This window comes from Pongo abelii, chromosome 13 (assembly GCF_028885655.2).
Source record: "Pongo abelii isolate AG06213 chromosome 13, NHGRI_mPonAbe1-v2.0_pri, whole genome shotgun sequence".
Classification (NCBI taxonomy): domain Eukaryota; kingdom Metazoa; phylum Chordata; class Mammalia; order Primates; family Hominidae; genus Pongo; species Pongo abelii.
The window spans coordinates 118,848,275-118,872,099 of record NC_071998.2 but is presented as its reverse complement, the minus strand read 5'-3'; the positions used below and the strand labels follow the sequence as shown (position 1 = coordinate 118,872,099).

The following is a 23,825-nucleotide window of genomic DNA, read 5'->3' as shown; positions in this document are numbered from 1 at the left end:
GCTGGCATTTATTGGGCTCTTCCTGGGAGTCAGGCGGGGTGACAGGTGCATCTCACACATCTTATTTAGTCCTCACAACAACTCTTGGAGGTGGGTGCTCTTTGACCCTCCAGCCTCTGCTTACACACCTCCAGTGATGAGGCCCTCCCTACCCACCAGGGTCCCCTATCCTGGGCATCTGAGGCAGTTAGAAAGCCCTTGCTGGGATCTTGTCTGTCTTCTGTGGATGACTTGAGAATGGGCTCTGTTTGGCAATAGGGCGTGGCTATGGCTGCGCTTCCCCAGCATCTGTTTTCCAGGGAATTGTCCAACTCTAAGGTTTGGGGAGAGGAACGAAGTCCTCCCTCCTTTCCCTGAGCAGCCCCTATGTGGTACTTAGCTCGTCACAGCTTCATTCATCACATACCAAGCAAGTCTGAGAAACTTAATGTTGAAACCCTAGAGGTATTTTCATTAGCATCCATCTAGATGACTTAGTCAATGCAATAAGACAAGAGAAAAAAAAAGAGAAGTACAAATACAAGACAGCGGGAAAGCCCTCGTGGAGTTCAGGGACTGGCGACAACAAAGCACTGTTGGTCTTTGGACTTCTCCACCACATAAGGCTGCCTGCAGGAAGCAGAGTCTTGGAGAGACCAGAACTTGCCCGGGGCCACACATGAGTTGGCGGCAGAGCTGGACGAGGACTCAGGGCCCTTAATTTTCCCAACCAGCATCTCTGGTGACGGATGCAGGAGCTAAGGGAGAGGCGGCAAGGCCTGAGTGTTCTCCATGCCAGTGTCGCAGAGCAGGGGGGCCGTGGTCGGTCGAGGTTCTCAGGGGTGCGGTACGTTTGGGTGTTGGCTTTCAGAAGTCTTCATTGATGTTTCTCGCTCCACTTCTCCTTCCTGATGAATTAACCTGAGGGATGAGGGTCCAGAAAGATTGGACCCCAAGCATGTCACCTAATCTCATGACCCACCAGCTGAGGGACCAGGGAGGTGCTGTTCCAGTCGCCCTTTGCTGGTTCCCATTGCGTGGCGTGAAACATGGGACAGAGAACTGCCGTGAGCACTAATGGGAGATGCCACTGGGCACCCTGACCATTCATGTCCTGGCCACCAATAGTGGGACAGATGGAGCTCCTTCGAGAGGTTCCATCCCTGCCATTGATAACACCAGCCCACATTTGCCCAGGCTCTGTGGGTTTATTCATTTCATTGAATCCTTATGACACCCTGCAAGATGGGGGATCGTAAAGTTGCTGGGGTTTTTTTTGTTTGTTTTTTTGTTTTTGAGGCGGAGTTTCGCTCTTTTTGCCCAGGCTGGAGTGCAGTGGTGCGCTCTCTGCTCACTGCAACCTCCACCTCTAGGGTTCAAGCGATTCTCCTGCCTCAGCCTCCCGAGTAGCTAGGATTACAGGCATGCACCGCCACGCCTGGCTAATTTTGTATATTTAGTAGAGACAGGGTTTCTCCATGTTGGTCAGGTTGGTCTCGAACTCCCAACCTCAGATGATCTGCCCACCTTGGCCTCCCAAAGTGCTGGGATTACAGGCGCGAGCCACTGTGCCCGGCGGTGCTGATTTTTGTTGTCGTTGTTGTGTTTTTTGAGATGGAGTCTCGCTCTGTCGCCCAGGCTGGAGTGCAGTGGTGCAATCTCAGCTCACTGCAACCTCCGCTTCCTAGGTTCAAGCGATTCTCCTGCCTCAACCTTCCGAGTAGTTGGGATTATAGGCACGTGCCACCATGCCTAGCTAATTTTTGTATTTTTAGTAGAGACGGTGTTTCACCATGTTGGCCAGGCTGGTCTCAAACTCCTGACCTTAGGTGACCTCCCAAAGTGCTGGGATTATAGGCGTGAGCCCCCGCGCCTGGCCAGGTTGCTGTTACTCCCATGCTACAGCTGAGGAAACAGAGGTTCAGACAGAACTGAGCCATGTGTTGCTCAAAGTCCTATAGCCAGCAAAGGGTGGAGTTAGGATTTGAACTGAGATCTGGTTCCAGGACCTTGACACTGCACTGTTGAAGGGTCCTTCTTGACCTAGGACGTGCTGATAAATCTTTGTGGAATGGATTAACTCTTTCATGCCTGTCCAAATCTTGGCCTTTCCTGGGTCTTCTGCTTGGCACACACTCCCTTCCCAGTGTCCTCCCTCCCCTAGCAGGGACTCTTCGTGTCTCAGCTGCTACCTCCCTCTGGGAGGCTTCCGTGACCCTGCAGGCTGGGTCAGTCGCCTTCCTGGGCTCCTGTGACCTCCTGTGCTTCTCCAAGTTGGGGCTCCTAGTAATTGTAGTTTTTGTTGACAATCTGCCACCCTCATTAGGGTACTCTCTCCTGAGTACCCAATGGCCAGGATTGCTGAATGAATGAGTGAGGGCAACATAAACCCTTTCTTGGCCATCGTGATGAAGGCTCAGAGCCTCGCCTGAACTTGGTGACTCGTCTTGACATCTGCCATTTTGGCTTGGCCTGCACTGGCTGATGGAGGACATGGGATCTGGGCTGGGTCCTGTCCTCAGCCCTGCCCCGGTGGTTGTGACCTGTCTGATGGGGCGGGGCTGGGTGGTGACACTGGGGACATCTTGGGGGAAGGGCTTGACCACAGGCTCTTCCTGCATATCTCAAGGTCCAACACCAGGCTGGACGCTGAGGGGAACATTGGTGGTGGGTTCTCAGGCCCAGGGCAGGTGTCCAGGCCCGTGGGGGACACCTGCCAATGTCCATGAGCCACAGCAGAGCACCCTGGGTTCCCAGTCCAGCCTCGGCCCTGGACATGACTGAGAGAAGGGGTATGAGGAGCACCTGTGGACAGGCGTGGGGATGCTCCTCTGGGGCCTGGGGCAATTTTGACAGGTGGCTGGCTAAGGCTCAGGCTCCTGTGGGGGTGGTGAGGATAACAAGAAAGGAATGAAGGCCAGGGACGTTGCTGAGAAAAAGTCAACAGGAATGGGTGACTCCATGTGAGGGGAAAGGAGGGTCGTGTCTACACAATCACTGTCATAGATCAGCCTCCTCCTCGGGCGTGGCCTCACCCAGGGGGCCGCAGGACAGCAGCCTTGGGTGCTCACCCCCTGGAGTGTGGGTCCTGCTCTGGGTGGTGACGCTGCTGGGGGCCTCGGCACCCCCTGGGCTGCCCTCCCAGCGAGGATCTGTGTTCCCAGACGGCAGGCATGCCTCATCCTGGGCTCCCAGAACAAGCTGCCACTGTGGGCTGTGGGCTGGGGCCGCTGCCAGGCAGGCGGGGTGGGGGCAGGAGGGGATGAGAGGGCTTTTGTTTCCTTCTGTTTGTGTCAAGATGGGAATGGACTGCCTCCCACCCAGGCGGCCTCGAGGTGTAAAGGAAAGGGCAGCCCCAGTGGGCGAGTTTTTGGTCACCCGTTTTTTTGGGTACATTTCTCTGGGATCCCGCCTCAGCCCCGCCCTCTCCTGCCAGCCATCCTGCCTCAGAGCTCACCCTTCCCCTCCAGACCTGTTGTGGCCCAGCCCTGGTTAAATATTTGCCAACCGAGAAGAGTTTTCAAGGCAGCCTTGTGAAAAACCCCAGCTGACTCCTGGCTCTGTTGGGCCTGACCTGCCTTCCTGATGAGACCCAGACGGCCTGTGCCCTCAGACTGCGTCCCAGCCCGCCATGGCCTCCTTGGTGACCTGTTTGGTGCCTGAGGCTGGGTGACCTGACACTTGTTCGGCACTTGTTTATCAAGCACCCCCCTGGGCCTGGCGGGAGCCTGGTCCTGGGGAGACAGCAGAGAGCAGTCTCAGTCCGGGGAGCGTCTCAGATGAGGCATTAACTGTGGTTGAGGGGAGTGCCGGGGAGCAGGCCAGGGGCTGTGGGAGTGGAGGCCGGGGAGGCTGTGGAGACCTGGGAGGCTGGGACTTATCTGGAAGGAGGGTTCCAAGGAGGTGGCACTTGAGCCTGGGGAGGAGAAAGAGGAGTTGGCCAGGCACAAGGGGTGGACGCTAGGAGGGCACTCTAGACATGGGACCCCAAGGCCAGAGGCCAAATTTCCTCCGCTGAGGAGGAAGCTGAGGGGCTGAGGTTGCGGTTCACCTGGGTTCGCTGGGTGTGAAAGCCCCATTCACTTGTTTCTCCCCAAGATGGTCTCAGAGGAGCTGGGACACTAACAGGGCAATGGGACCCTGGGCAGCTTTTCCCCATTTCCCCAGCCTCAGTTTCCCCATCTGTCCAAAAGATAGTTTGGACTTGATCTTGGAGGTCCCTTCCCAGGTCCAGTGGCCTGTTAGGAGTATGTGGCTGGCCCATGAATGAGGGAATGTGCCATGGCAGGGATTCTACCAGCACCAAAGGCCAAGATAACAGCCATGGCTGGGTGCAGTGGCTCACGCCTGTAATCCCAGTACTTTGGGAGGCCGAGGCGGGTGGATCACCTGAGGTCAGGAGTTCGAGACCAGCCTGACCAACATGGTGAAACCCCGTCTCTACTAAAAATACAAAAATCAGCTGGGTGTGGTGGCACATGCCTATAATCCCAGCTGCTTGGGAGGCTGAGGCAGGAGAATCGTTTGAACCTGGGAGGCGGAGATTGCAGTGAGCCAAGATCATGCCACTGTACTCCAGCCTGGGCAACAGAGTGGGGACTCCATCTCAAAAAAAAAAAAAATTAATTAATTAATTAAACAAATAAAAGAAAAAAAGAAAAAGATAACAGCCATGTGCCCTTATAGGGCTCACCCAGCCCTATCCTGGTGTTAGCAACAAAAGCCAGCATCTCCTGAGTGCCCCCCACCCCAGCAACCTTGTGAGGTGGTAGTGGGGGACTATGACATTATACCCATTTTACAGATAAGGAAACTGAGGCCCAGAGAGGCTGTTCTGAGCTCAGGGTTTGCTTCTTGTTTTAAGCATGGCTCCAGAAATACCCGTCTCTGTGAGAAACCCACCCTCCTCTCCCAAGGCCAGTGCCATATTAGGTACCAGGGATACAGAAGTGAACAAGATACCATTCCAACCCGGTAAGCTGCCAGTCGAGCGAGGAATGTCCCAGCAGAGAGTCAGCAAATGGTTCTAGCTCTTCTCTCTTCCGTCACAGTTTGAGCAGTGAACAGAAGCAGGCTTGAGTTCACATTCCAGTTTTGCTCTTACCTGTGTAATATTGGGAAAGTCACTTAACTTCTCAGGAGCCTCAGATCCCTTATCCATAAAATGGGTTTGGCAGTACGTCCCAGTGAGGGTTAAATGAAATAATGTTGACTATAATTTTTAGCATATATGGGATCTGCCTCTGTGCCTGGCACAGAGCTAACTGTTACATGCATTAGCTCATGTTGCAATTATGATTATAATTATATGCAAATGGGGAACTGAAGAACAGTGTGATGGAGGAGAGGATGGGTGAGCAGGGCCTTGAAAGTCTGGCTAAGATTGTGAACTGTGGAATTGAAGGGAAGGGTGGTCCAGCCAGAGGACACAGCGTGGATGAAGATGTGAGGTAGGAAATGTGTAATGGAGGCGAGAGACGCCCAGGGTGTGGGGACGGGAAGGAGAGTGGGGCTGAGATTGCGGATCTTGGATGTGATTCTGTGTAACATGCTTGTGGGCTTCAGTGTGCCAGGCGTGTGGTGACAGGTGAGTCCATAGTCTCTTGGGGCCATCAGAGCCCAGAGAGATCCTTTACAAAGTGCTTCATGCAGCCATCTTCCAGATGTTTCCATGGCCCGTGGAGTCTAGGTTCAGCCAGCCTGGGCTCACACCCCAGCTTGGATTTTGGCTCCCTGCTTGACAGCCGGCTGACCTGGGACGAGGCCCTGGACCTTCCAGCCTCTGTCTTGATCGGGGGTGATTCCTGTACCACTTCCTGCAGCTGTTGTCCGGGTCTATGTCAGATGGCATGAGGTGTCCCCAGCCAGCGTGACACCCATTAGCTTTGGGGTAGGAGGGCTCCCTAACTGTTCGGTGCCTTTTCGTTCCTGGTGTGGAGACAGAGCCTTCCTCCCTGGGCCATTTTGAGAGTCGAGAATGATCTCGCACCGGAAGTCCCTAGCTGAGGGCTGGCACGTGCAGGGTCACACGGCTGTCATTGTTGGGCCTTGGCGTGCTGAGGGGTGCTGTCTTTATGGGAAGAGGTTTTTCCTTGTTAATAACTGGCCTCGGGGCCAGGCACCGTAGCTTACGCCTGTAACCCCAGCACTTTGGGAGGCTGAGGTGGGTGGATCACCTGAGGTCAGGAGTTTGAGGCCAGCCTGGCCAACATGGTGAAACCCCCGTCTCTACTAAAAATACAAAAAATTAGCCAGGTGTGGTGGTGGGCGCCTGTAATCCCAGCTACTCGGGAGGCTGAGGCAGAAGAATTTCTTGAATCTGGGAGGCAGAGGTTGCAGTGAGCCAAGATCGTGCCACTGCACTCCAGCCTGGGCAACAGAGCCAGACTCCGTCTCAAAACAAAACAAAACAAAACAAAACAAAACAAAACAAAACTGGCCTCAGGGAAGGGTGATGCAGCCAAGGGCCCCTTCAGGGCACCTGAGGCCAGCAGCGGGGGAAATGTCGCTGGCAGCCACCTTCCCAAGGAAGGACAGCACAGCATACATTTCCTCATCCCCAGGACCCAGCCAAGGGCCTGCTCGGATGTCAGCCTCCGTTTCCGTGGTGAGGAATCTCCGGGGTGTGTGGGGGCTTATTGCTCAGTGGCTTGGTGGCTCTCTTTTGGGGGTGGCTCTCTTTTGGGGATGTGTCTGGCCTGAGATTGCCACTTCTGGCCTGTTGCTGTGGGCTTCCCTTCCTTTTCCACTGTGTGCCAGGCCCTGCCCCAGGACCGGGGGTGCTGCCTGTGGGAGCCACATGAGGAACAGACCTTTACCCACCAGGAAGCCAGCGGTGGGCTGCGGGAATAGGCGGAGGGCTCCCACCCAGCCTGGGGCTTTCCAGGGGAAAGACGCACGGTGGCGGGCTGAGGAGTGAGCTTGGTGGAAGACTGTATTCCAGACATGGGGAGCAGCCTCTGCAAGACCCTAGATGACTTGGGCCTGCGGGCATGGTGAGGCGCTCAGCTCCATCCCAGAGGCAGTAGGAGCTGTACCACTGGAAGGTTTCTGAGCCAGGAAGCTTTGGGCGACTCCCCTGTGGCCCCTGTGTGTGGGAAGGATCAGAGGCAGCCAGGATGGAGTAGGCAGGACTTCGGTGGCTGTGGCAGGCACAGGACGGGAGTGGCCTGGCTGGGGGGCAGTGAATAGAGGCACAGGCTGGATGGCCACTTGACTGGCCCCTGGGCACTGGGGAGCCTGCCTCACCCTGTTGGGCTTGTGCTAGGGGGCAGGTCGCGGTGGGGGTGGGAATCCCATAGGCCCTGTTTCTCTCAGGCCCAGAAGCGGGGTCCCAGGGGTCTGCCGTTGTACCCCTTCTTCCAGGGATGGCTCATGGAGGGACTCTGAATCTGTCCCTTGCCTTTTCTGGCATGGTCCCCCTTCTGGACAGGAACTGATTGGGTGGGGGACACTCAGCTGTCCTCCTCCTCCCTGGCCTGCCAGATTCTGGCTGCTGGCTCAGGCTCTTCTCGTGGATGGGCTGCTGGTCCCCCTCCTGCTGCTTGATGGAGCCTGTCATTATCCCTCCCACCCCCCGCTTCCCACCTGATTACAGGTCCTGAGCAGGAGCCCTGTGTCTGCCCTTCTCATGGAGGCCACCCACGGGCTGGTGCTGCGTGGAAGCCAGAGGTGAGATGGTTTTGCCCAAACGTTGGTTCCCTGTTCTGAGTTCATGTCATTTACAAGCTGTGTGTCCCTGGAGAAGTCACCTAACCTCTCTGAGCCTCACTGTTCTCCTCTGGGAAGTGGGGACAGTGCATGAAATAATGAGTGTGCATGTGCAGTGCTGTGCTGGGCACAGAGGTGGTGCTGACAAGTGGCTGCTGCTATTGTGTGTTGATTGTGACAGTAGGCGGGGGGCGAGTAGAAAGGTCCTGGGCAAAGCACTGGTCTATGCCAACCCAGCTCTGTTGGACATGCTGTGTGGCCCTAGGAGACTGTCACCACCTTTCTGGACCCCAAGCTCTCCCTGCTGTCTCAGGCACATGATGGAGATGGTGGTGCTTTGGACAACTCTGAGATCTGGGAAAATGGAGTCCCTGCCCTAACTCTGCTTCTGCTGGTCCCTGGGCTCTGGGGTGGGTGGGGTCGGCACCCCCCTCCTTCCCCCACCTCCCCATGCTGGAGCTGCTCCCCATGCCCTGGGAACCAGGCGGGCAGGTTCTGAGCCCGCCCCACCCTACAGGGTGCTGCTACCTGCCTGGTTTCAGTCGGCAAACCTCTCAGCCCTGAAACCCTGAAACTGAGCCGGGCCTAGTGGGTGAGGTGTGTCCCTGGAGCCCACTGGAGAGACCGGATGAGCTAGGAACGGGTCTGGCATAGCGCCCTCCGCTTGGGCCAAACCAGGGCTGGCGCCGGCGTGCAGCCCCCGTGGTGGACATGAGCTGGATGTGGTCGCAGCTGGAAATGACCTTCTTCCTCTTGGGCCCACCGTTCGTGTGGAACAGGGTTTCAGGCTTACGCACCAGGTCGGGACCAGGGTGCAGATCCTACCTCTGCCTCTTCTCAGCAGAGTGATTTGGCAGAGGAACCCAGTTCTCGGCCACCTGGTCTGAAATGTTCTGCCAGTACCAATACCACCTGGCCCAAGGTTGAGTTGAAGAATCGGGGGCATGGGTCCAAGCAAAATGCTTAGCACAGGTGCGGCACGTAGTGGCTTTGGGGAGCGTCATGAGAAGGCAAAGAAGGAACTCCTTAGCTTGGCATTCGAGGCCCTCCGGGATACGCCTTTTTAGGTCCATTTTCTGAGAACCCCTGGACTCCTTCCTCCATTCTGAGCTCAGCAAGCCTCCTCTCCTCTCTGAGCCTCAGTTCCCCTATCTGCACAGTGGGCCTGGTACCCCATCCCCCAGCTCCCCAAGCCTCCAGGCCACCCTGGGGCCTCCCCAGTTCTTGCCCAGCCTCGCTATCTGCACAGGAAGTAGCGTGGCCCTTAACGTTGTCAGTTTGGAAAATCAGAGATTAATTAACGTACTGGCTGCCTTGGCTGCTGTTGGAGCTGGTCCTGGGGTGGGCCAGGCTGCGTGCTCAGCCTCTGTTTCAAGGGCCTCACTGTGGGTTAGAGGAACCTTGACAAGAGGCACTTCTTAGGATCCCCCATTGGTGACGTGCCCCCTTCTTGCCAGGGTAAAGGGCTTCATGCTTAGTAGCCCATTTGTCCTCATAACCTAGTCAGGCAGATACTGTTGTGCCCTTTTGCAGAGGGGAAAATAAAGGCTCAGAGAGGGGAAGTGCCTTAGCCAAGGCCACACAGCTCATAGGTGGCAGAGCTGGGACTTGAACCCAGAGCCTGTGTGTCCATGTAGAAATGGTGCCTTGTTTGCAGGTGGTGGGGGGTGCCTAGTTCTCCCCCTGGTCATTTTGTCTGGCCTAAGGGGGCTGTGATCAGCTGCTGGTCAGAGCTGACTCACCAGCAGCTCACAGGAGGTGCTGAGGCCAGCATCCCAGTCAGTTGCTGGGGCCAGGGCAGCACTGATTAGATTGTCGTTGAGATTTTCGGTCAGCTGAGCTGACAGGGACCCACCCTCCCATTTTAAAGGTAGGAATATTAAGACCCAGTGAGGATGAAGAAGTAAGGCTCCAGTGGGTCTGATGATTCTCCACCAGCTCCAACCCGACAGGGGCCAGTGGAGCTGGAAACCCTAGACATCAGTCCCGGCTCTGACACTTGCCAGCTGTGGCCTCAGGAAAGTCACTTTGCCCTCTGAGCCTCAGTTTCCTCATCTGTAAGATGAGGATAGTAAAGCCTTGTGTTGCCTCGTTCTTGGGATTGGGCAAGAACTCAACAAGAGAGTGGAAAACCAGGGCTTTGAAAGCGGCATTGCGGGTCCTCGTGAGGGGTCACTGGGATGAGAGGCTTTGTGCGGTGGGGCTCTGTGCAGGCTTTGGTGGGAGACAAGGTCCAAAACCCACCTCTTTCCCCTCCAGGCTGTGTGTCTCTGAGTGAGTCAGTGAGTCTCTCTGAGCCTCACTTTTCTTCCTTTCTTTTTTTTTGACTGACCCAAATTAGATCTTTATTGTATTTTTCCACATATCTATCATTCCCAAAAGATCAGTCAGCTCGATCCTTAATTTTTCTTACTATGAGATGTCCCTAATACACAGTCTTTGTATAAATTATCCATTTTAAGTATATAGTGAATTCCAGATGTGATCACAACTGCATTTCTTTCTTTCTTTTTTTTTTCTTTTTTTGAGATGGAGTCTCACTGTGTCTCCCAGTCTAGAGTACAATGGTGCAATCTCAGCTCACTGCAGCCTCCGTATCCCAGGTTTAAGCAATTATCCTGCCTCAGTCTCCCAAGTAGCTGGGATTACAGGCGCCCGCCACCACGCCTGGCTAATTTTTGTATTTTTAGTAGAGAGGGAGTTTCACCATGTTGGCCAGGCTGGTCTCAAACTCCTGACCTCAAGTGATCTTCCCGCCTCGGCCTCCCAAAGTGCTAGGATTACAGGCGTGAGCCACTGTGCCCGGCCGCACAACTGCATTTCTTTTTTTTTTTCCTTTGAGATGGAGTCTCACTCTGTCACCCAGGTTGGAGTGCAGTGGCACGATCTCGGCTCACAGTAACCTCTGCCTCTCAGATTCAAGTGATTCTCCTGCCTCAGCCTCCTGAGTAGCTGGGATTGCAGGTGCGCATCACCATGCCCGGCCACACAACTGCGTTTCTAAATAGCCATGTGACACTGACTGAGTCCTTCCTGGGTGGCAGCCGCTTTGTTTAGCCGGAGTCTCACTTTTCTTATCTGTCAGATGGGATACTAATACCTGTTAGGATTAAACAGGCTGTGGAGCATGCAGTAAGTTGTCAGTGGATAGGCACCTATCCCTGGCAAACTCTGGGGATCCAGGGGCAGAGTTAGGAGGACTGGCTTGTGAGGGGGTCCTTCTCAGTCACCCTCAATAGCCCGATAGGATGCAGCCCTTGGAGACAGGGTTCCAGTCATATGGGGAGCAGAGCCCCCCTGAGATCCACAGAGCACCCCCTTATTCAACCAACTTGCTGAAAGGCTTGACTCTCGCTCCACAACAAACCCACAAGTGTGCGTTTGAGTTTTGCTCTGGACCTGCATCCCCAAAAGTGGCCTCTTCAGAGGTTGATGCAGCCCACTACCCATGGAGACACCACGTGGAGACAGCGGCCTGGGGTGGGAGTGGCTCCCTGAGGTCCCTGGGCACAGACCAGGACTCAACTCCACTCCCAGAATTCACACGCTGCCCTCTTGGGCTAAGAAGGGAACTGGGACCCCTACAGGCAGGTGCCTTTTGTGACAACCTCTGCGAGGGGCCTTGGCAGGTTTTGTGGACTGACACAGTGGCCTTTCCTGAGCTGTTTAATTGTTCTGAGCCTCGGTTCATACAGCTGTAAAGTGAGGGTTGTATTTCCCTGTACTCACCTCTGGGCCATTTGAAGAATGGTGTGTGTTGGGGCAAAGAACGCCCTGTGTCTGATGGGCGTGGGCTTACCTCCCACTGGCAGAAGGCGAAAAGGGGGCAACCAATGGCTCTGGGCGCCAGCAGAGGCTGAGGGTTATGCCAGGGGATCCCAGCCACGGTCAGGTGGGACCCCCCCACCCGCATCACACACAGGGCCCTGCTGTCCTCCTTGGCTCCCCCGCGTCTGTTATCTTTGTTTGTGGAAGGCCTCCCATCATTATCATTATTATTTTGTGATTCTTGTCCCGGTTCTTCAGAAAACAAATCTTTATTGGATTATTTCAAACTATAAAAGTTATACTGCTAATAAACATTTCAAACAGTCTCTTATGACTGCTGTTCTCAGCTGAGGACTGTGATGATTAACAGTGACGTTTATGGAGGCCTGGAGCTGAGCACCTCAAACGCTATCTGGTCCTGCAGAGCTCAGAGCTCGGGAACGGCTTCGGAGAGGCCCATTTACAAATGAAGAATGTGAGGCTCTGAGAGCCAGGCGCTTGCAGGGCTGGCTTATGGCGGGGCGGGGACTCTGGTCCTGACTTCAACCTCCTCACCAGGAGGCTGGGCACCTGGGGCTGCAGGGCAGGCTCTGTGAGTCCTGCCCCGCTCCATCCCCTGCCTTCCCCCCTAGCAGCACCTGGGGCTGAGTCAGTGCAGGGAGGCAGAATAGATGAGACAATGTGGAAAGTGACGAAGCTGGCACACACCTTCAGACCACCCCACCCCAGCCTCTCTGTAGCTCACAGAAGCGAGTGATCGCTACCACCAGCTGGAGCCCCCCAGTTCCTGGGCCCAGGACCTGCGGGCCACTCCTGCCTCTGTAGATGGGGGCACAGCCAGTTTCCTCTCTGCCCTCTAAGGGGAGGTAGGGGGCCTGTGGGGCCCTGTAGACAATGGCCAGAGCCAGGACCAGGAGGGTGGCATGCAGCCGGCTATGGCTTGAACCTGATTGCTTCCAACTGGCTGTGTGACCTCAGCTGAGCTGCTCACCCTCTCTGGCTCACATTCCCCTAACAGGGTGGTAAGCCTGAGTGTTGGAGGCCCTGTCCAACATCTGCCCCAAATCCGTGGCGTGTGGTGTCTCCAGAGGCTGTGGCAGGAAATGGAAAGAGCTGCTGTGGGCAAGTATGGAGGAAAGAGGGGTGCCCGGGCTCAGGACCCCCACAGACACCCAGGCCGGGACGCTGCATGGGAATTTGAGTTGTAAAATCCTGAAGCGACAATGCCAGGGGGAGAGCCACTGCAGGGAGCAAGAAGGAAAAGTGGGGTACTGGGTGGGGCCTGCCTGAGCTGCAGTCCCAGAGCTCAGCAGGTGAGGCCGTGGCCAGGCTGAGTTTTCTGGCTGAGCCCCCGCCAGGGCTGCAGTGCCCACCTGGGTCCTCTTCCAGCAGGGTCCAGCCAGGAAGGCTCCTGCAAGCCCTTTGCCCAGGCTGGCCCCCTCCCAGTGCTGCTGGCCATTTGGGTCCCTCTGGCCTCCACACCTGGGGTCCCCAGCACCCGAGTCCTCATCTTCTGCGTCTCTGGGTTACTTCCTCTGTACAAAGCACGTGGCGGTTCCTTCCATGCTGGCTGAGGACATCTCTCAAGAATGTGCTCGGGGCTACCCCTGCCAAGAAGCCATCCGTGGCCCTGTTTCCCATGGTCCTCCCTTTCTAGCTGTCCCGTGGTCACCACCCTTCTTCTGAGCGGGGCTGACTTCCTGGTGCTGCCTGGGCTCCGTCCTTAAGGTCCTTAACCCCTTGCTAATGCCGTCCCCCTACCTGCAGCATGGCGCTCCCTCAGTACCCCACCGATGCCTGCCCCACGGCCTTCCCTTGTTTGGACTTGGTAACTATTTGGCTGCTGGACCAAACCCCCACTCTTCCTCCCCTTGCCGACATCTGCTTGTGCCAGGCCCGGTGCCCAGGATCCAGTGGTGAGCAAAAGGAGACCAGACCCCGCCCCACCCCCAGCAGAGTTCCTGGCCCTCCCTACCCAACCCATTTGGCTCCTGAATTCTGAGAGCAAGCCTGGATAGTGAACGACTCTGGCCCCACCTGGGGCCAACGTGACAAACCTAGAGGGAACTGCATCCTGGACCCCTGGCCCTTGCCTGGGTCCCCTCAGCCTGAGGCCCTAGGCCTGTGGGCAGCACTGCGCTGGCCCAGGGACCTGACCTTCAGCCTTGACCTTCAGCTCCCGCCCTGACAGGCAGCGGGTCCCTGCACTCCCATGTCTCCCTCCCTCAGAGCTTCCTGCAGCTTCCTCTCCGGTCCACAGCCTGCCCAACTTGGGCCTCAACTGTCCCTTGGTGGGACATGCCTGGGCCTTCTCCTGGCTCAGTCTTGCCCTCTTGTGTCCTCCCCAGCCCAGCCCAGGGGCCTTTCTGAACCCAGCTCCTCCCTGCCTGGACTCTATATCTGGACTGTGCTGTCCGGGCAGCGGTCAGGCAGACCCGTGTTCGAGTCCTCACAGCAATGGCAGCTCCCTCCAGGGCCTGGCTCCCTGAGGGCCAGGGTGGCAGACTCCAGCCCTTTGAGATCTATCTGTGGGCTGGGTGCACCGGGGCTGGCTGGGGGCCCTGGAGCCATGGCCAAAGGACCCCTGAGACCTGCAGGCCCAAGCCTGCCCATCCTGCCGACCACGCTGATAGAATGCCTGTGGGGTGCGTGGCTTGACTCCTCATCCCTGAAATAGGAAAACAACAGCACTGGCTTCCTGGGGTTCTCATGGAGATTCTCTGAGTTCACATACATAAAACCTGCCATAGCACGGGTTTAATGCTCCGCAAATGGTGGCTATGATCATGACAACCATGGTACTGATGTTATTGTCAGCTTCCATCCTCTTTTCTCTATTAGCCCCGACGTATGACTCTCTTCCATTTGCCCCCTCTGCCTCATCATTTTTCAAAACAATTCCCATGGTCTCAGAGAGAGTTCTGGTTGTTTATGGTTTTTAAAAAATAGGCATTCAAAGCAAATTCCTCATTTGTTCTCCCCTTCCTCCCCCCAAACTGGAATCTGAACAGCCATGACCTCACTCCAGGAAAGGGGAGTACAGGGAGGGACAGGGTCTGTGGAGAGGGGTTGGGGGGCATCCCCCCATCCCCATCACTGAGGCAGGGCCCGGGGTGTGGGCAGACACCCAGGAAGGTCACGTGCCTGGGACCCTGGTTATGAGCTGTGAGGCATGGCGTGTGACCTGCCCTCTCAGCCCTCCTCCCAGGCCACCACCTCCTGGCGAGGACCCAGGACTGCATCCCAGCTCCACCACCCACTGGCTGTGTGACCTTATGCTGGTGACTTAACCTCCCTGGGCCTCAGTTACCTCCTCTGTAAAGTGGGGATAACACAGGTTCTCCCTCACAGAACTATAGAGAGGATGGAATGAAATGTCATCCTAGCCAGGTGCCCTCAGTACCTGGAGACTGGCCCCGGGAGGGGCAGGGTCCTGCCAGCTCCTCTTTTGAGAAAGGACCAGGTCTTTGAAACCTGGAATCCAAGACTGTCAGAGATGGCAGGGCCTGTCCGTTATCGAATGCAGCCTCTCAGTGCATGGGGGGAATCCAAGGCCCAGAGAGGGGAGCCGCACAGCGGGCCAGCACAAATCCCAGTCGGGACGCGAGCTGCAGCTTCTTAGGACCAGGAAGCTTCTCCCCTCATGGGTCCGAGACCCTCTCTGGGCCTCCTCCTTCATCTGAACATGGGGGCGCCCAGGAGCACACGTGCTGAGCCTGATGTGGCCTGGGCCTGCCCTCAAGGCCATAGCACTCACCTCTATTCAGAAACCGTGCAGAAGACAGGAGCAAATGGCCAGTGAAAGCAGCAAGGTTGTTCACTTGGTAGAGGCATTAATTTTAGAATGTTTATTTTTTATTATGAAAGGAATCATGATTATAAAATAATTTGAATGCTATAAAAGGAAATAAACAGAAAATGAAGTTCACTCTGCGCTCCCCACTCCCACACCAGAGGTCCTGCCTTCCCAGCCTGGCATGCTGCCTTCCAGACCTCCTCCATGCACCCAACCCTAAGTAATCTATATGTACAAATAGGAGGAGTTTTGGTTTTGTTATGTGTGTGTTGAGACAGGGTCTTGCTCTGTCGCCCAGGCTGGAGTGCAGTGGCACGATCATAGCTCGCTGCAGCCTCGACCTCCCTGGGCTTAAGTGACCCTCCCACCTCAGCCTCCTGAATAGCTGGGAATACAGGCACACGCCACCACACCTGGCTAATTTTTGTTTTGTTTTGTTTTGTTTTTTGAGACGGAATCTTGCTCTGTCGCCCAGGCTGGAGTGCAGTGGCACGATCTCCGCTCACTGCAAGCTCCGCCTCCCGGGTTCATGCCATTCTCCTGCCTCAGTCTCCCGAGTAGCTGGGACTACAGGCACCCGCCACCACGCCTGGCTAATTTTTTCTATTTTTTAGTAGAGACAGGGTTTCACCGTGTTAGCCAGGATGGTCTCTATCTCCTGACCTTGTGATCTGCCCACCTCGGCCTCCCAAAGTGCTGGGATTACAGGCCTAAGCCACCACGCCCAGCCTTTTGTTTTGTTTTTTTAAGATAGAGTCTTGCTCTGTCACCCAGGATGGGGTGTAGTGGTACGATCTTGGTTCACTGCAACCTCTGCCTCCTGGGTTCAAGTGATTCTCCTGCCTCAGCCTCCTGAGTAGCTGGGATTACAGGCGCCCGCCACCATGCCTGGCTAATTTTTCTATTTTTAGTAGAGATGGGATTTTGCCATGTTGGCCAGGCTGGTCTCGAACTCCTGACCTCAGGTGATCTGTCTACCTTGTCCTCCCAAAGTGCTGTGAACCACCGCACCTGGCCAAACTTTTGTATTTTTTGTAGAGATGAGGTCTTGCTGTGTTGCTCAGGCTGGTCTCAAACTCCTGGGCTCAAGCGATCCACCTGCCTTAGTCTCCCAAAGTGTTGGGATTATAGGTGTGAGCCACTGCACCTGGCCAGAAAGTAGTTTTTTTTTTTTTTCAATGAGCTGATAGTCAACAGGTGACTCTGTCACTTGCTTTCTTTCCTTAATGGAGCATGAGCCCTTTCCTTTTGTTGGCACCTATCCGAATAGGTCCTTCCATCTTTTTTTTTTTTTTTTTTTTTTTTTTTTTTTTTTTTTTATATGGAGTCTCGCTCTGTCGCCCAGGCTGGAGTGCAGTGGCGCAATCTCGACTCACTGAAACCTCCGCCTTCCACCAAACTTCCAGGTTCAAGTGATTCTCCTGCCTCAGTCTCCTGAGTAGCTGGCCTTACAGGCGCCTGCCACCATGCCCGGCTGATTTTTGTATTTTTAGTAGACACAGGGTTTTGCCATGTTGGCCAGGCTGGTCTTGAACTCCTGACCTCAGGTGATCCACCCGCCTTGGCCTTGAAAAGTTCTGGGAGCCACCATGCCCGGCCCCGCTCCATCTTTTTACTTTTTACTGACCTGGGTGAACCAATGTATACAGATCATCCCTAGAGATCACATTCAGCTGCTCCCCCCTATGGCCTCAGTGTACATTCGCCTTTGTGTCCTCCTGCGAATTGTTCTATGGGGGTAGATTCCTAGAGGTGGGAGCATCCAAGGACAAGACACCCACCCTCCGAAATGGCTGTCCCCATTCCTGGCGCCCCCAGCTCTGAGTGACATGGCCTGTTTTTGCACGTCCCCACCAGTGTGACGAGAGGAAATGGAGTCTTGGTTCTGTTTGCATTTGTTTGATTCTCTGTCTATGGCCATTGCCCACTTTCCCATCTGGAGGTTCACCCTTTCCAAGGCAGTTGGTTTTCACAGGAAACGCGGGGCTCTGGCCAGAAATGCAGTGCAGATGAGCGTGAGGAGCCTGTGCAAACAATTCCACATGCAGGAATTTGCGGCTTTGCAGCCACTCCTGCCTAGGGGAAGGATCGCAATGCATCAGCATCCCTGAGGACCTCACGCTCCTGCTTGTCTTTCTCTTCCAGAAAAAACCGGGAAGATCCTGACGGAGTTCCTCCAGTTCTATGAAGACCAGTATGGCGTGGCTCTCTTCAACAGCATGCGCCATGAGATTGAGGGCACGGGGCTGCCACAGGCCCAGCTGCTCTGGCGCAAGGTGAGAGGTGCTGGGAGGGCTCGAGTATGTTCTGCTACTTTTCACCATGTGGCCTCGGGGGAGTGACTTTACTTTTCTGGGCCTCAGTTTCCCATTGTTACTGTGATGGCCTCTAAGGGTCTCCCCAGCTTCTTTTTTTAAAATTAATTTTTTTTTCTTTTTTGAGACAGAGTCTCACTCTGTCACTCAGGCTGGAGTGCAGGGGCACAATGTCAGTTCACTGCAACCTCCGCCTCCCAGGTTCAAGGCACTCTCCTGCCTCAGCCTCCCGAGTAGCTGGGACCACAGGCATGCACCACCACGCCCAGCTAAGTTTTTGTATTTTTAGTAGAGACGGGGTTTTACCATGTTGGCCAGGCTGGTCTCAAACTCCTGACCTCAAGCCATCTGACCGCCTCAGCCTCCCAAAATGCTGGGATTACAGGCAGGTGTGAGCCACCATGCGCGGTTTATTTTTTTTTTTGAGACTGGGTCTTGCTGTTGCCCAGGCTGGAGTGCAGTGGTGCAATCATGCCTCACTGCAGCCTCAACCTTCCTGGCTCAAGTGATCCTTCCACCTCAGTCTCCCCAGTTGCTGGGACTACAGGTGCACACCATCACTCTAGGCTAATTTTTGCATTTTTTGTAGAGATGGGGTTTTGCTGTGTTGCCCAGGCTGGTCTCAAACTCCTGGGCTCAAGTGATCCTCCAGCCTCAGCTCCCCAAAAGTGCTGGGATTACAGGCGTGAGCCACCATGCCTAGCCTCCTTCCCACTTCTGAATAGGTGGGTAACCCAGGTCGTGTTGTTGAGACCCCTTCAGTCACCGTGGGTGACTCCTCCTAGCTCACCTCCTCCACCGTCAGAGCTGGGGCTCTAGAGTCTTGACAGTCTCCAATTCAAGGCAAGCTCCTCCACTAACAGCCTCAGTTTACTCATCTGTCAAATGGGATGAGAACATCTCCTTCCCAGGGTGGTTGTGCCTGAAGCAGGGAAGGTGCTGTCACTGGCTCCATCATCATCTGCTATGATATAAATAGTAGGATGCTGTTTGCTAAGGAAATATTTGTTGAGTGAGGGATTAGAAGCTGCCTGGCTCCAGCCTGAGGGTCAGTGTGGGCCAGAGGGGGCTGGCAAAGCCTTCTGGGAAGAGGAACCTGTGATTGACTCGGACACGGGGCCGGGGGCGGGACTCAAGAGATCCTCCCACCTTGGCCTCCCAAAGTGCTGAGATTACAGGCCTCAGCTGCTGCACCTGGCCAAGGCTGAGCCTTTAAGTGGCTCATTCAGGATGGCGGAGGCAGGGCCAGCCCAGGGCCCTTTCTGCTGTAACTGCAACCCGCCCGGTGGAGGGAGGTCAGGACCGTGTGTTGGAGCTGCTCAGAGCATCACCTTTGCTTTTGGACCCAGAAAAGGTTGCCTCTTCCCCAGTGTCATGGTAATCTCTTGACCCTGTGGCAGCAGAGCGGCAGAGGGGCCCAGCTGTGGCCCGGCCTGGGTGCCTGGCAGGTGCGTATCTGTGTGGTCGGAAAGGAAAGAAAAGGAGGCCTTGGACGCAGCCCAGGTGAGCGGGGCCAGAATGGCTCCCCTGTCTGGAAAGAAATGTCATGGGCAGCCCAAGTCCCTATAATCCAAGACAAGTGGGCACTGGCTGAGGGCGTGAAGCATTTCCTCTGTGTGAGGCCTCATTTAAGTCTGGGGAGGCAGGAGTGCATATTTATTGTAGAAAAATAGCAACATGTAAGCAAGGAGAGTGAAATGAGATCACTCACCCACAATCCCTGAAAAGCAGTATCTTTGGTCTCATTTTGCCACTCAGGAAACCGATCATCACAATGCAAAGTTACGATAACATCATAATACTAGAAATAATATTAATCACCAGTGGTGATCAAAACAACAGTGGTTTTTATTAGAAACAATAATAGAATACAAATAAAATAAAAATAGTGATAATAATGATAAAATAATAATACAACAGAAATAAGAATAATAAAACAGCAGTTGTCTTTTTGTTTTTTTTGCTTTTTTGAGACGGAGTCTCACTCTGTTGCCCAGGCTGGAGTGCAGTGGCACAGTCTCGGCTCACTGCAACCTCCACCTCCCAGGTTCAAGCGATTCTCATACCTCAGCTTCCCCACTAGCTGGGCTCACAGGCGTCCACCACCACACCTGGCTAATTTTTTATATTTTTAGTAGAGACAGGGTTTCACCATGTTGGCCAGGCTGGTCTCAAACTCCTGACCTTAGGTGATCCACCTGCCTCGGCCTCCCAAAGTGCTGGGATTACAGGCGTGAGCCACAGCGCCCGGCTAAAACAGCAGTTATCTTGTGCCCTTACTATTTGCTCAGCCCCGTGGCCCCACTCTGAGGGAGGGGCTATGATGATGCCTGCATCACAGATATAGACATTGAGGCTCAGAGATGTGGAGCTGCTTGTCCAGGATCTGGCGGTGGGTGGTGCTGACACAGGAGTCCCAGTTGTCTGACCTTGGGGCCTGTGCTCTCTCTGACCGAGGCATTGGAGAGCTTCGCAGAGTCTAAAACATTTTGCCTGGGCTGTCGAGTTCTGTTTCATTTCCTGCAGGCCTTCCAATTGAACACGACTCTGCCATTTGGAAGTCTTAAAAATAAAACCCAAACCCACAGCCAGCCACCCATTGCGAGCTCCCCAGGATCTGGGGGCGGACTGGGTGGTGGGGGTTGTTGAGCCTGCCTGGGCCACAAGCCTGCTTCTGCACAGCCTCCTGCTAGGACTGGCCCTGTCCCGGAGTGCCCGTCCTCGTGTCCCGGGGCTCCTGCCCTAAGCAGGGATGAAGACGAAAACCAGAGGCCTTTTGCTAGGGTGTTATGAGAGCTCTGTCTGCTCTTTCTAGAAAAGACAGGGATTTGAGCTGGGTGTGGGCAGTTTATATATAGATGGCTGAGGGCAGCTCTGTGACTTGGGCAAAGCCCACTGTGTGTGGGGGTGGTAGGGGAACCATTTTCTTTTCCTGTAAATATTTTTATCCCCGGTAGGAAGAAGCCTGCAGGTCCTATTGTGTGAGCACAATGGGCTCTCCTTCTCCAGGAGTGTTTTGTGTTTCCCCTTGAAGAGCAGCAGGGAGGGAGCTGTGAAGAGGGGGACATGGTGAAGGGGGTGGAGGGTCAAGAGGAGACGGGACTGCAGGGATGGGCCAGGGCAGAGCCAGAAAGCCAGGAAGGTGCAGGCATGATGGCAATCACCCTTTCCCCATGACTGCATCTGAGAAATGTTTCTTTTTGCAAAAGGCACCTTATTTATTGTAGAGCAAATAGAATTTGCAGAGGAACACTGTACTCCCCTGGGTTCCCTCCCATCCAAGACGAAGCCTCTTCCATTGTGGTCTGTCTCCTTCCAGAAGCTTCCTGGTGCTTGTCTGCTCAGGACGCCTCGCACCTGGCCATAGCTTCCGCTTGGGCCCTCAACCCTGGTTTAAAGATCTCCCTTCTCCTTCCGCATCCCCAGATAAGTCAGTCCCTGAGGATTGGAGGCTGTCACAGACGCTGAGTCCTACCAGTAGTGGTCATGGCGGTGTGTGTATTATGCACCTGCCCGTCAGGTGCCAACTCTTACTGTTCCCATTTTATAGATGAGGAAACTGATGCTCAAAGTGACTAGACACACGGTGAGTCAGGCAGAGCTAGGGCTTTGTAGGAAGGTCCAGGCGCTTCTGCAGCCCACGTGGGTCACCAGCCTGCCAGGACGCGAGTCAGACGTCAAACACCCCCAGACAGAGGCTCCCTCCATTCCCCACCTCCCTTTTTAGGGAGGCGTCTCATCAGCCATCAGAGCTGACAGGCTCTCTGGAGCCACCCTGTTCAAGTTGTCATTGCCCTGAGGGGAAACAGAAGCCTAGAGCTGGGGAGAGACTTGCCCCGGCACTGGGGCCCTCGCAGTCTTGGCCTGTGGGTGTGTCCCCTGTGCCCGGAGCGACCTCGGGGCACCAGTGCTGTAGCTGTAGGTGGGTGGGGAGCAAACATCTCCCCATACCCTTCCAAGGTAGCTGTGACTGCCCAAGGCTGGGATGGAGAGGGAGAGCCTGGCTGTGGCCAGGCCCTGCATCAGTGCCTGTCCTGGGTTCAAGTCCTGGCATCACCACCCTGCCTGGACCCTGGGTGAGCCCCTCCACGGCTCCGAGTCTCACGCCTCATCTGCAGAATGGACGAGGTGCAGCCCGGCCTCAGAGGCCTTGGGAGGACTTGGGGAGATCCAAAATGGAGGACATGCTAGGCAGCGGGTGCGCACACAGGCTCTGCTGGCTGGGCCATCAGCTTCATGGGGAGCACCACCCCCCCAGACCTGGGCCTCACTCCTCACCACCTCCTGCCCACAGGTGCCACTGGACGAGCGCATCATCTTCTCGGGGAACCTCTTCCAGTACCAGGAGGACAGCAAGAAGTGGAGGAACCGCTTCAGCCTCGTGCCCCACAACTACGGGCTGGTGCTCTACGACAACAAAGTGGTGAGGCCTGGCCCCGGGTGCCACACTGAGCCTCCCCGCTTTCTCCATGTGTGCCCCCTCCCCCCACTCGGAAACTTAGGCCCCAGACGCCACCGTCACAGCCTGCACACAGTCACCAGGGCCAGAGCACAACCTCAGCCCCTCCCCTCCCCCAAACTGGGCTGCCCCGGGTGCCCTCTCTGGACAGCAGCTCATTCTTCATCTCTGGGGAATATCGCTGACTCCTTCTGTCCCTCATAACCAACTGTCACTCACTCCTCCCCATACCTCCTAATCTCTCTTCAGTCCCTTCAGCTGGCTCCAGGGCATTCCTCCTGCCACCTCCTTCCTCACTGGGCTTCCTGCCTCTCCTCCAAACCCTCCCATCCTCAACAGCCACAGAGAGCTGTTGGAGGCACAATCTGGCCGTTCCTTGCTGTGGCTTGCCCCTGCCCTGTGGGTGGGTAGGTGTCCAAGAAGGACATCCTATGGGAGCATTGTGCCTTATCTTTTCCCCGAGCCCTCAGGGAAGCCCCACCTGGTTGAGCCACAGACCTCATTTCTTCAATTGCTCATTTCTCCAGAGCAGCCAGAAGGACAGGCCTGGGCCCTGTATTTCAGGGAAGATCAATGTTAGAGCAACATAAAGTCAAGAACAACCTCGTGCCCCAGAGTAGTGGTTCTCAACTGGTAGCACGTCCAAATCACCTGAAGGGCTTGCTGAAAGACACAGTGCTGGGCTTTCCCCCAGAGTTTGATTCAGGTTGGGAGCCAAGATTTGCATTTCTTTTTTTTTTCTTTTATTTTCTTTTTTTTTTTTGAGATGAAGTCTAGCTCTGTCGCCAGGCTGGAGTGCAGTGGCGCCATCTCAGCTCACTGCAACCTCCACCTCCGTGGTTCAAGTGATTCTCCTGCCTCAGCCTCCCGAGTAGCTGGGACTACAGGCGTGCGCCACCATGCCCAGCTAATTTTTGTATTTTTAGTAGAGACTGGTTTTCACTGTGTTGGCCCGGATGGTCTTGATCTCCTGACCTCATGATCTGCCCACCTCGGCCTCCCAAAGTGCTGAGATTACAGGCGTGAGCCACTGCGCCCGGCCTATAAAGATTTGCATTTCTAATAAGTTCTAGGGTGGTGTTGAAGATCAGAGACCATGTTTTGCAAATCAGTGCCCTACAGGTTCTGAGCTACTTTCAGGAACTGTGTTGTATAGTGACACCTAGTGGCAGGGAGTAGCATGGTAGCCCTGCTATATGAGCTATTCCATCAGAACTGCTTTGCCCCCTGCTACTGGTGTACGTCTCTAGACCTAATTCTCCTCCAGAGGACACTTGTGTGATGCTCAGACCTAGGAAATTGGTGGGGGCAGTTCAGGGTAATGGTCAAATACCCCAGGCTCTGGAGATAGATAGCCCTGGTTCATGTCCTATATCTGCTACTTCCCAACTGTGTGAAGTTGTGGGTGAACCGCCTTTTGGATTGGGAAAATTCTGTGAAATTAAGCATGCAATGCCCTTAGCACAGGGCCTGGTATGTAAGAAATGCTTAACCAGTGGATCTGCTGGGAACAGAGGCAATAGCAGCAGTAGCAACAGTAAGAACAACAACCTCGGCCAAGCTTGCTGAGTCCTTGTGTGCCAGGCACTGCAGATTATCTCACTCAATCCTCACATGGCTCTGTGAGGCAGGAATCATTATTACCCTGGTTTTGTTTTTATTTTAAAATGTTTTCCCCACCCTGAATATTCTTGATTCCCTGGTTTTATAGAAGAAGAAGCTAAAGTTTAGGCATTTAAGGAATTTTATCCTCAGCATCACACAGACACTGCCCAGTGAAGCCAGGAATTGAGCCCAT

General features: G+C 54.9%; 1 protein-coding gene across 3 annotated transcripts in view; it reads left to right on the top strand.

Moving 5' to 3' along the window:
- The window catches only part of NIBAN2 (niban apoptosis regulator 2), a 74,001-nt gene that overhangs the window by 29,756 nt on the left and 20,420 nt on the right, over window positions 1–23,825 (top strand). For all 3 annotated transcript variants that reach the window (XM_024252150.3, XM_024252148.3, XM_024252149.3), the window contains exons 2-3: window positions 17,399–17,529; window positions 21,863–21,991. In XM_024252150.3, the coding sequence (XP_024107918.1) occupies window positions 17,399–17,529; window positions 21,863–21,991 (260 nt within the window). The remainder of the gene's footprint in view (window positions 1–17,398; window positions 17,530–21,862; window positions 21,992–23,825) is intronic.